We start from the raw sequence: 13,021 nt of genomic DNA, 5'->3' as shown, positions 1-13,021 counted from the left end.
AGATCACAACCAAATATAATTTTAGCGACTGTTAAATCAAGAATCAAAACATCATTGTAAGCGTATGAGAACCCAAAAAGTTATTTTGTTTAGAAGTAATAAAAACGTAAATCTTGGCTATGTTGAATTGGCGCAGATGGCGATGTCTTTCTTACTGCCGCCAAGAGTCGTGACGTCAGTGTGTCTTGCAAATGTATACTATTCTTTAAAGAATAGATCTGATCAGGCAATTTTATTAGACAATCACAAGCTTATTAACGCAATGTGGTGTATGGTTTGTAGCTGAATAAACTGTGGTCATTGCAATGGTTGTCACAGTTTCTATGTTTAAATATTGATTCTGATATAATTCGCAGAAACTTTTGAATCTTCAGTAAACACGATGGTATGTCTGAGAGTTGGTCAGAGGCTTTATGCAGATTATAAACAGCAGGGTTCTAATCTTATCAGTGGATAGATTATGCATCAAAACAAATATCAAATTGTATACAATGTTTCATATATTATGATATATCTTATTTTACTGACCGCTACTTTGCATACAATGTTTCTGGTGAAGACAATGGGTGGAGATGATTGCCACCTAGCGACAGTATGTGGTCACTGCACTTCGCAACCCCAATTGTGCCTACCGTTCTCATTGGTCAACTGTGATCTATTCTAATGTTTGATTGGTCGATTTATTCCCGCAGTGAGGCAAGGCCTGCCTTTGTCGGTTGATGATTAGTGTGCTCACTTTGAATTAAATGGTGATTGGACTCGTCACCGGTCAATCTTCAAAAAGCCGGTATTGGGGGTGGAGTTTCAGAAGAAGTCTGCAGCTGTCTGCAAGATGGCGGAACGGGGAAGGGATCTGTCTGGCCTCGTCAAAAGAATAAAATAATTTAGATTAGCTAGCTTAGGGAAGAAAATGGAGTAAATAAAATATAGGTGAGTGATCAAATGTGCTCGTTGTTTCTGTGTTTAGCCCAGTCATTTCGACACCTAATTGTGTAGCTTAAAAACCGCTTAGCTTCAAGTTTGAGCTAAGCTAGCCAGGTTGCTAAAGTTAGCTTGGCTAGTGCGTAGAAGGACAATACAAATTGATGGTCGTCTTTTGAAATCGTTCAGTTTTGAAGGTGCCCCATATTGCTAACCAGTAGCAAAAGTTTTTGCATTAGTTGACTTTGTAGGGTGAATCCAGTTTTCCAAATATCTTACACAGACAGCGAGCTATCGTTAGCATTCTGCAATCAAGCAAGGATTTATCTGGCAGTGCTTGGCCTGTGGTTTTGGCATTAGTAAGCCATCATAAAAATACTGCATAATGTGCATAGATGCCTTGGCTACATGTTTTTGCACTGCAATGTTGCTGTCTTGGCTTCAATTATTGACTAACTTGTGTCCCTCTTTTTCTAGCTCTGACGGAGGATTCGCCAGTGGAGGATTCGCAGTGCCTAGATCCGAGTAATATAAGCTGAATGCATTGTGATTTCCAATAATTTAGACAGTGATTCTAAAAAGCTGTCTACATTAATGAAAAGAACAATGTAGTCAGCTTAGCATATTCAACACTGGTACATGGTCAACACAGGGAAGTTGTTTCGTTCGAAATCTTGTGTACAATGTGCTTCTGCATGCATTTTAGCTAAAAGCTTATGAGAACAGGTTGCCAAAACAGAGTCAGGGTGACCCATAGATAATTTGTTATATTTAGGGATTCATAAGACAGTCAACATGGAGATAGATGATATATTACCCCCCTTGCCGTTGGAGCCACCTGATGATTTAAACTCGGAGGGCCTTAATGGTAAAGCGCAGCCTCCACCACCTCCCCTGCAAACGTCCAGTGACGCAGAGGAAATGGACGTTAGCTCTGGTGGTGATGGACACACACACACCCCAGCAGGGGACCAGGGCCTGGGGCTCCTCGCCAAGGGCTCCATAACCTTAAGTAATAACCTGTCAGATGAGGCCGAATCCAGCGCACCGTGCCCTAGAACAGCCCGCCACGCGCCCCCCATCACCAAGTTCCTGCCAGAGCTCAAGTTACTACAAGACATTAAGATCAGTGTCAGCGTCGTAGATAGCAGCAGGAGCAAAGATAGGAAGGTGCTGTACACAGGGATAGGTCAGGGTGGTGGTGTAGGGGAGACCAGCTCAGAGGGCCTTAATGGTGAGTTGCATGATGCCGATACAGAGCTAGAGGCTGTTGAGGGTAGCTCAGGGCTGGGGAACGGGACGGTCGATGGCAGTGCAGGGAGGAGAGGGGCGGAGGCAGACCTGGAGAACAAAGTGGAGTTTGCGGTGTTGGACGAGCTGGAGGACTTCAGTCAGGACTTCCTGCATACGGAGAATGTGGAGCAGGGGGGTTTCAGGTCTGAGGAAATGGTTCAACAGGAGAACGCTGACGAGGAGAACCTGAATTACTCATATGAGGTACGTAACCAAGGGGCCCCATCTTTGCCTCTGCAGAGCCTCATCATCATCATCATCATCCACTCACTAATCTTTTGTGCCTTGTTCACACTGTAGGGTCTAACCCGAAACCGTAATGGCTTGGATATTCTTTTCACATCGTCATTTCCAGCACAGTTCCAGCAACTATGGAGGATGCATAACCATTTTTGGGGGTCAGATACAGATAACGATTTTTTGGGGTACCAAACTTACCAATACTGAAATATTAAAACATACTGTTTTACGCCGGGGAAATGAAAAAGAAAAAAAATTCCATACTGCATTCTCATAAATTGCCATCCAAAACAGCAATTGTCCAAGAAATATGCTTAAAATGTTCATTTCTTACATTGTGAAATGAATGACACATCATGAGAATGGCTGCCAGTGTTCAGATAAGCATAAAATTCCCTTTTTCATCCTATTTATTGGTGGAATTGTCGTCCAATATAGCGGTAAAAAGCCAATATCAACCGATTTTATATCGGTGGACCGATATATCGGACAGGCTCTAGTAATGATGTTAGCCCAGTACGGTTTGGCTCTGTAATGTGAAAAGGGTAATAGTGTATAGTCATTTTATTCCAATGTCACCAGCAAAATGTCAGCTTTTACATTTTAGTCATTTAGCAGATGCTCTTATCCAGAGCGACTTACAGTTAATGAGTGCATACATTTTTATACTGGCCCCCCGTGGGAATCGAACCCACAACCCTGGCGTTGCAAACGCCATGCTCTACCAACTGTGCTACACGGGGGGCTTTTGCATCATACTTTTGATTCTTGATGGAAATCCTCTCTTTTCTACTTGAGATTGATATAGTTGGTATGCTTGGTGTCTTCAAAAGTTGAACCTGATTTGAATCTCCCCTCATCCACTTTGTTTCCAACGCTTTTATGTTTGTTATGCATGCCAGATATTGGTTGCAAATATGACTTGAAATTCTCTCATGACAAGATGGCATAGCCCAAACTGAATGGAAAACATGACAGGTTAGGGCTGCCCCCACCCCTCCCTTCTCCCCCATGCGCTCAACGACAGTCTTTTCCAGGAGGACTTCGACAATGATGTAGACGCTCTGCTGGAGGAGGGCATGCCCATGCCCAAAAAGATGCGCCTGGCAGAGGGGGCTGCTGAGTATGCAGGGGACAGTGACCATGCGTCGGACGGGGAGGGAGGCGTTCAGCCCATGATGACCAAAATTAAAACAGTCCTGAAGAGTGAGTGGTGGATGTCTGGCGCTGATCTGCCTTTGGTAACGGTGTATCTAAGGCTGGCACATAATGATGTTATGCATTCATATCATACCTTATGAATGCATATCATCACGTTTGTGAGAGGACACTGATCAAATCACATTTTATTTGCCACGTGCCGAATACAACCGGTGTAGACCTTAAAGTGAAATGCTTACTTACAAGCCCTTAACTAACAATGCAGTTTTAAGAAAAATAAGTGTGTGAGATGTGTAGTCATGTCTGTCTACAGACGTGTAGTCGTGTGTGTGTGTGGTGTTTGCTTGCGGATGTGTAGTGATGAGTGAGTGTGTGTGTTTCCCAGGTCGTGGGCGTCCACCCACTGAGCCACTACCTGATGGATGGATCATGACATTCCATAACTCTGGCATTCCAGTCTACCTGCACAGAGAGACCAGAGTGGTGACCTGGTCCAGACCTTACTTCCTGGGGACCGGGAGCATCAGGGTAAGACGTGGAAGAGATAAGACAGATGGAAACTGCTGTACATTTGAATCTTTTAGAGGGTTAGTAACATGTCAGGAACCCCATTGTTATACACTGAATACTGGTGTTATATTTCAGTTTTTGGTAGGAATGATCAAACTAAAGGAATAAGGATGAATGTCCATTATTTCTCTATTCTCAAACAACTGTAACAACCTACTTCTAACCAAACCCCTCGTGCCCCTGTGTACAGAAACACGACCCTCCCACCAGTAGCATCCCCTGCCTGCACTATAGGAAGATGAAGGATCATGAGGAAAAGCAACAGAATGGAGAGGTGACGCCCAACGCTGAGGTGTCTCCGGTGAAGCCTGGGGAAGAGGCAGACTCCCTGGAGAGACCAGACGAGCCTGACTCCACGGCCCAGGAGGACCCTACCACTGTGGCCCTGGGTCTGAGCCTGGGGGAGGGAGAGGCGGAGTTGGAGACAGGACTGGTCACAGAGGGGACCATGGAGAGGTGCCCAGTCCCGCACGGCAAGATGCCCCACTCCTGTGAAATGGCCCAGGGGGCACTGGGACAGTTCAGGGCCAAGGTGGAGGTGTGCAAAGATGAATCCATAGGTAAGGGTCAACACACTCCATGATGAGCGGTTGTCTTGCCAGCAGGTAGAAGTTTTGAATGCCATGGCTGATGGCTAGTATGTTTAATTTCTTGTGAACGTAGGGGATACAAATATGTTGGTGGGTATTTCATAAGAACACCTATCTGCGTGAAGTTAGTTTGGCTTCTAAAGCAACAATCTAACCGATACCCCTCCCTTATTGAAACCCCGCCAGAAATTGAGGAGTTCCGCAGCTACCTGGAGAAGTGCTTTGACTTTGAACAAGTGACAGTGAAGAAGTTCCGTACCTGGGCAGAGCGCAGGCAGTTTAACAGGGACATGAAGAGGAAGCAGGCCGAGTCCGAGAGACCCATTCTGCCTGCCAACCAGAAACTTATCACTCTGTCTGTATCAGATACCCCCACCAAGAAAGGTAATAGATGCAGAAGAAGAACCATAGGTTACATCTGAATTGGCACCCTATTCACAAAAGTAGTACACTATTTAGGGAATAGGGTGCCATTTTGGATGCGTACATAGTCTAATAACTATTTCAGTGAGGAGTATTGAGCTAATCGCATCAACTCTTTCCCTCTTTCTTTTTCTCAGAGTTTGTCATTAACCCAAATGGGAAATCTGAAGTTTGCATCCTACATGAATATATGCAACGTGTCCTAAAGGTCCGACCTGTTTACAACTTTTTTGAATGTGGTAAGTCCCTCTTTTTAATTGATTGATTTTTCTCTCTCTTTTCTCCCCTTCATAATGTTGATTTCAACTAGCTTGTCCAAGTGACATGTTTTTCTTAAAACCAAACAAATCACCAAAGCACTGACTGGAGAAAGGGCCTTTATGCAGTTTACACCAAATGAATCCTCGTTTTCCATCTCCTCCAGAGAACCCAAGTGAACCCTTTGGCGCCTCAGTCATTATAGACGGTGTGACATATGGCACAGGAACTGCAAGCAGTAAAAAACTTGCCAAGAATAAAGCTGGTACAGTACTTTCATATTCTGTCATTATTTGATTTTCTATCCTCTGAAGCAGCTGCAACGGTTGTCTGTAAACTATAAAAAAATTTAAATCATAAACAGGTACTTTCGCTTGTAATTTACTGATGCGTCTACCTTGTAGCTCGCGCCACACTGGAGATCCTCATCCCTGACTTTGTGAAGCAGACGTCTGAGGAGAAGCTGATAGAAGGGGATGAACTGGAGGTATCAGCCTGCCAATCATTGGAAAGGCCCTTTAATTAAATCAATGTTTTGTCTTGTTTGGTCTGATAACATGTCTCTGTTATAACATTGTACTTTACTAGCTGGTTGGTAATTTGGAAGAATACTAATGTCCATTCATGTTTTTGTTTCCTGCAGTATTTTAATCATATCAGTATTGAAGATTCAAGGGTGTACGAACTAACCAATAAAGCAGGCTTACTCTCGCCATATCAGATTCTACACGAGTGCCTTAAGAGGTAAGACTCAAGACATGAGGTGTAAGAATAATTGAAATTTCTAGTTCTGATCTGATTAATCTATTAACCTTACATTTCAACCGTCTCTTGTGCCATGTAGAAACCATGGAATGGGTGACACCAGCATCAAGTTTGAGGTGATCCCAGGGAAGAACCAGAAGAGTGAATATGTGATGACGTGTGGCAAGCACACTGTGCGTGGATGGTGTAAGTTACCCCCACACTGACCCTCCAGTCACCACAGCAAGTCCCAGACCTAACCTGCTCCATGCCGCTCTGTGGTAATGTAGTGTAAAAGCAGCATTACTAATTGCAAGTGCTCTGTGTGTTTTGTCAGAGCCATATATAGAGAATTCTGACAACTTTTACACTGGACACCATGTTTCCGCTTTTGTATATACACTATATATGGATCAGCATATCCCTGCTCTAAGCTGATCTGTGTTCATGTAGTGTAAATCTAGTTAGCATTACTAATGGCAGCTGCTCTATGTATATGTCTTGTTTTCCAGGCAAGAATAAGCGCGTGGGGAAGCAGCTGGCGTCGCAGAAGATCCTACAGATGCTGCACCCCCACGTGAAGAACTGGGGGTCACTGCTCCGCATGTACGGCAAAGAGAGCAGTAAGATGGTGAAGAAGGTAGGTACTACCTGTACACCTCCATATACTGTTCCTCAGCACAGCTGCTCCACTGCTGTTGGAGGTCTTAAGTCAGGGTGGCATATGCTGCTTCTCTTTCAACCAGATGTGCGTCTCTCTCATTTCTATAAATGATGGCGTTTTTTGTGTTTTCCGCAGGAAAATTCAGATAAGAGTGTGATTGAACTTCAGCAGTATGCCAAAAAGAACAGGCCAAATCTTCACATCCTGAACAAACTGCAAGAGGAGATGAAGAAACTGGCTAAGGATAGGGTAAGTGTTAGCTGTAGAGTGTAGGAGGAGCTCCAATTAGATCCTGGGTCTCTGGTGTAACCTTTGCATTTGGCCTCATCAGGGATTTTCTTACTGGAGAGTTATACATCTGTCTGATAACCCTGTCAGGCTACCTAAGCTGCTCTTACTCCATTGTTGGACATAGAGGTACCTAGACAGGGAGATCTCCCCCGCTTTCTGACACACCTGCAATTCTTCTGGTCTTTGCTCCATTTGCCATATATCTGCACTGTCGTGTTACTCATATTTCCTATGGTTGCTCCAGCCTTACCTTATTTCAGACACTGTCATAAATCAGGTTTGTATGCAAGTGTGGCCTGGATAATGATCTTGAAGGATGTTTTAATGTAAGTTGCTCACATTTCGGTGCAGCAGTTCAAACTGTTATGACAATTTCTGGGTTGTATTCATTAGGCACCAAATGGAAGAGAACTGACAAACGGAAGGACTACCTGAATTTGTCCAATTCGAAATAGACTTAACAAAAATATAAACACAACATGTAAAGTGTTGGTCCCATGTTTCATGAGCTTAAATAAAAGATCCCTGAAATGTTCTATACGCACAAAGCTTTTTTTCTCTCAATTTGTGCACAAATTTAACATCCCTTTTAGTGAGCATTTACACTTTGCCAAGATAATCCATCCACGGTTTGGCATTTCAAGGAGCAGATTAACCTGCCTGATCATTACACAGGTGCACCTTGTGCTGGGGACAATAAGGCCACTCTAAAATGTGCAGTTTTGTCACACAACCACTGATGCAATTGGCATGCTGACTCCAGGAATGTCCACCAGAGCTGTTGCCAAAGCTTCTCTACCATAAGCTGCCTCCAACGCCGTTTTAGAGAATTTGGCAGTACGTCCAACCGGCCTCACAACTGCAGACCACATGTAACCACGCCAGCCCAGGACCTCCACATCCGGCTTCTTCACCTGTGGGATTGTCTGAGACCAGCCACCCGGACAGCTGATGAAACTGGGTCTGCACAACAGTCTCAGGAAATCGCGTGCTCGTTGTCCTCACCAGTGTCTTGACCTGACTGCAGTTCGACGCCATAACTGACTTCAGTGGGCAAATGCTCACCTTCTATGGCCACTGGCACGCTGGAGATAAATCCTGTTTCAACTGTACCGGGCAGATGGCAGACCGCTTGTATTGGGTCGTGGGTGAGGGGTTTGCTGATGTCAATGTTGTGAACAGAGTGCCCCATGGTGGAGTTATGGTATGGACTGGCATAAGCTACGGACAACGAACACAATTGCATTTTATCAATGGCAGTTTGAATGCATAGAGCTACTGTGACGAGATCCTGAGGCCCATTGTCGAGCCATTTGTCTGCCATCGCCTCATGTTTCAGCGTGGTAATGCACAGCCCCATGTCGCAAGGATCTGTACACAATTCCTGAAGCTGAAAATGTCCCAGTTCTTCCATGGCCTGCATACTCACCAGACATTGAGCATGTTTGGTATGCTCTGGATCGACATGTACAACAGCGTGTTCCAGTTCCTGCCAATATCCAGCAACTTTGCACAGGCATTGAAGAGGAGTGGGACAACATTCCACAGTCCTCAATCAACAGCCTGATCAACTCTATGCGAAGGAGAAGTGTTGCGCTGCATGAGGCAAATGGTAGTCACACCATAGATTAGGACCTAATTTATTTATTTCAATTGACAGATTTTTCTTACAGTATATAAACTGTAACTCAGTAAAATCTTTGAAATTGGTGCGTATATATTTTAAGTATAATTGTTTTTTTTTCTGGTGCAAAACATTTTGTTACGGTGTGCCCTAATAAATACGACCCTGATGTCTTTGTTGTGCTTCAGGCAGAAACCAGGAAGAAGCCCAAGATGACCATAATGGAGTCGGCCCAGCCTGGCAGTCAGCCGCTCTGTACTGTTGACGTCTAGGAACTATCACTGCAACCAACCTAACATGGCACTGACCAATGGTAGCCATAGTCACTGTCAGATAAACCACGCCACCAATCTATCATCCAATTATGCATCATTGTGAAATGGCAATACAGCACATTTATACTATAAAGGTGGTCATCTTAGCACTATTTCTCCAAGCTGTTTATTATTTGACCCCCAAGGTGTTTTTGGTTCATTGTTAGTGGATCAGGTAAGAAAAGGACAGATGCACTAACAGTCAGACAGACAGTCGAGTGAGAACCATCTACCTCTAGATGCGATCTCTACGCAGCTTCTATAAATTGAACCACAGGGGTTGCAGACAGACAGGTTGAGATGACTTGACATGTATCTATGAACCACAGCAATTTCTGTCAGCCTGTTTACTGTGTAGTAATGACTGCTGAAAACCACTAGACCCCCCCCCCCCCTTCTTTTATATTGCGATGATTGAATTTCTAATACACTCCATACTTTTCGAACAGGTTTCCTTGTATGCTTAAAGCATAGCCTATTCAAAGGGATAAGTTTGAGGTCTCTGCTTTTGCTATTCCGGTACGTTGTGGAAAACCAATTTATATGCTGTTGTAATTTGGATGTTTGATGGTTGATGTGTATAATTTGGAGGGTGATTAGGGTTTTTGATGAGTATGCTTCGTCTAAAGAATGGCAAGCTTACGTTTTCATTTGCACGTGAAACATTTACCTGTTAAGGAGAGAAAAAAAGTTATATTTTCAAATGCACAATTCAAGTGAGTGAGTCATACTTCTTGTTACATGCTCATGTTCTTAGTACGAGAAATGCATTTTGAATTTATTATGTAATGGACGATTTTTCGAGACCTATTAAGAGGGACTAATGATTTAAATTGCCTTTTTTGTTCTGGATATACAGGATGAAACATATCAATGGACAGCTGATAAGGCTGGTCTGTCAAGCTAAGATCCTGTTTTCACGTTAGCACTGCAGACAACACAAGCACAAGAGCTTGAAGTACTGTAGTCATTGAGGAGATATACAAGGTAAAGTTGTTACATATTTAAAAAGGCCTATACTTTTTGACTTTTGTTTCTGTAATTAGGTGTTAGCTGCTTCATTCTTTTTTAGACACAAATTAAAGCAAAACCATACAACATGCAGACTCTTACTATTCAGCCATTCATTTAAGGACCCATATACAGATGGGGAAACAATTGGCTACATGTTGCCTTAGTTGACCCATTTCATGAAGGGCTCCCACTCCAGAGAACTCACAGGGCCCAAGTCCCCCTTCAAGGGAAATGGATTGACCAAGCCCCTCTTGATACAGCATTTGTTTAGCCAGTTAAGATGTGTAATAACACGACAAGACATTAATATTGATGTTCTGGAAGAATTGCCTTTAGCATGTGCAGATTTTAATTAAGAATTGTCTTAATGGGTTGTTCGTCTGTAACGTGTGTTTGTTTGCCATCATTGTGACCGATTTGTGTGTGTGTTCTGATCAATCACGTTTTCAAGCATTGTGTAGAATCACTGCGATCCTTTCCGCAAAAGGCAATCTATGGAAATGAAGTTGGCACACTTTACCTCAAACAAAATACTTACATGTCATTATTATTAAATCCGATAGCTAAAGAAGCAGTGTGAACCAAAGCTTAAATACAGTCTTATGCATTTTTATAGAATACTGTAGGTTGCTGCATACAATACATAAGTAAATAATATCTATATATACAGGAAAGGATAAAGATGCAATACCTGCTGGAACAAAATATAAATTGCTGCGCATTCATTGTGTGAAGTATTTGGTTTGTGTGCGCTTTTCCTGAATGTTTACTGCATCTGTTCAGACTTCACCATTGTACATGGGCACAAGGCTGTTGTATTGAATGCTCCCCCCCTTATATTTGCGTGTTCTGTCTTGCCTAGTGTGTGAAGAAAATGCTTTTTATACTTGTTACCTTTTAGAGTTGTAACAAGTTGATTGCTAGAAATATTTCTGCCTAGAAATTGAAGTATGTAACAGCGACTTGGGAACGCTGACTTTCAGTGAAATTTGTTTATGCAAATAAAATTGTCATGACTTAGGCTGGCTCCTGCTTTGAAATTACCCCTGCCTGTATTAGTGTGTCCAAATTAACCAGGGCTTGTTTTAGGTGGATCTTTTTATTTTGTAATTCATAAAACATGCATCAAGATGACAACCAAGGAGATATTAAACTGAAATGCGGTTTAATCCTGCCCCAAATAGTACTTTAAGATATCTACAGAGAAACCACATTAATTAAATGAAAAGCTGAAATGTCTTGAGTCTAACTATTCAACCTCTTTGTTATGGCAAGCCTAAATAAGTTCAGGAATAAAAATGTGCTTAACTCACATAGTAAGTTGCATGGACTCACTCTGTGTGCAATAATAGTGTTAAACATGATTTTGAATGACTACCTCATCTCTGTACCCCACACAAACAATTATCTATAAGGTCCCTCAGTGGAGCAGTGAATTTCAAACAGATTCAACCACAAAGACCAGGGAGGTTTTCCAATGCCTCGCAAAGAAGGGCACCTATTGTTAGATGGGTATACATTTTTTTTTTAAAGTATACATTGAACATCCCTTAGCATGGTGAAGTTATTAATTACACTTTGGATGGTGTATCAATACGCCTAGTCACTACAAAGATACAGGCGTCCTTCGTAACTCAGTTGCCGGAGATTAAGGAACCCGCTCGGATTTCACCATGAGGCCAATGCAGTGTTTAAATGTATTTGGCTAAGGTGTATGTAAACTTCCGACTTCACAGTTGAAGTCGGAAGTTTACATACACCTTAGCCAAATACATTTAAACACTGCATTGGCCTCATGGTGAAATCCGAGCGGGTTCCTTAATCTCCGGCAACTGAGTTAAGTTATTTTTTTTAAAAATCACATTCCCAGCGGGTCAGAAATTAGTATTTGGTAGCATTGCCTTTAAATTGTTTAACTTGGGTCAAATGTTTCGGGTAACCTTCCACAAGCTTCCCACAATATGTTGGGTGAATTTTGGCCCAATCCTCCTGACAGAACTGGTGTAACTGAGTCAGGTTTGTAGGCCTCCTTGCTCGCAAACGCTTTTTCAGTTCTGCACACGCTTTTTCAGTTCTGCCCACACATTTTCTATAGGATTGAGGTCAGGACTTTGTGATGGCCACTCCAATACCTTGACTTTGTTGTCCTTAAGCCATTTTGCCACAACTTTGGAAGGATGCTTGGGGTCATTGTCCATTTGGAAGAACCAAGCTTCCTGACTGATGTCTTAAGATGTTTCTTCAATATATCCACATAATTTTCCTTCCTCATGATGCCATCTATTTTGTGAAGTGCACCAGTCCCTCCTGCAGCAAAGCACCCCCACAGCATGATGCTGCCACCCCCGTGCTTCACGGATTGGGATGGTGTTCTTCGGCTTGCAAGCAACCCCCTTTTTCCTCCAAACATAACGATGGTCATTATGGCCAAACAGTAATATTTTTGTTTCATCAGACCAGAAGACATTTCTCCAAAAAGTACGATCTTTGTCCCCATGTGCAGTTGCAAACCGTAGTCTGGCTTTTTTATGGTGGTTTTGAATCAGTGGCTTCTTCCTTGCTGAGCAGCCTTTCAGGTTATGTTAATATAGGACTCGTTTTACTGTGGATATAGATAATTTTGTACCTGTTTCCTCCAGCATCTTCACAAGGTCCTTTGCTGTTGTTCTGGGATTGATTTGCACTTTTCGCATCAAAGTATGTTCATCTCTAGGAGACCGAACACCTCCTTCCTGAGCGGTATGACGGCTGCGTGGTCCCATGTGTTTATAGTTGCGTACTATTGTTTGTACAGATGAACGTGGTACCTTCAGGCTTTTTGGAAATTGCTCCCAAGGATGAACCAGACTTGTGGAGGTCTACAATTCTTTTTCTGAGGTCTTGGCTGATTTCTTTAGATTTTCCCATGATGTCA

At 42.9% G+C, this 13,021-nt stretch overlaps 1 protein-coding gene across 1 annotated transcript; it reads left to right on the top strand.

Annotated features, from left to right (window-relative positions):
* Positions 1–817: 817 nt before the first annotated feature.
* Positions 818–11,127, top strand: LOC311141662 (microprocessor complex subunit DGCR8-like). Its single transcript, XM_084177067.1, has 14 exons — positions 818–930; positions 1,399–2,418; positions 3,492–3,660; positions 4,001–4,143; positions 4,376–4,745; positions 4,962–5,159; positions 5,336–5,437; positions 5,623–5,721; positions 5,861–5,943; positions 6,100–6,200; positions 6,301–6,407; positions 6,713–6,840; positions 7,000–7,113; positions 8,968–11,127. The coding sequence occupies exons 2-14, from the start codon at positions 1,717–1,719 to the stop codon at positions 9,049–9,051; spliced, it is 2,400 nt and encodes a 799-aa protein (XP_084033193.1). The 5' UTR covers positions 818–930; positions 1,399–1,716; the 3' UTR covers positions 9,052–11,127.
* The last annotated feature ends 1,894 nt before the right edge of the window (positions 11,128–13,021 follow it).

This window comes from Coregonus lavaretus (assembly GCF_964263955.1).
Source record: "Coregonus lavaretus genome assembly, chromosome: 14".
In the NCBI taxonomy this organism is placed as follows: Eukaryota; Metazoa; Chordata; class Actinopteri; order Salmoniformes; family Salmonidae; genus Coregonus; species Coregonus lavaretus.
Note: the sequence above shows the minus strand (reverse complement) of the source record. Positions and strands in the feature narration are given on the sequence as shown.

Coding starts and splice junctions, on each gene's coding strand:
- LOC311141662 (XM_084177067.1), top strand. CDS start 1,717: ATGGAGATAGATGATATATTACCCCCCTTGCCGTTGGAGCCACCTGAT. Junction 4,144..4,375: donor TGGGGACCGGGAGCATCAGG/GTAAGACGTGGA, acceptor CCCTGTGTACAG/AAACACGACCCTCCCACCAG. Junction 5,944..6,099: donor TAGAAGGGGATGAACTGGAG/GTATCAGCCTGC, acceptor TGTTTCCTGCAG/TATTTTAATCATATCAGTAT.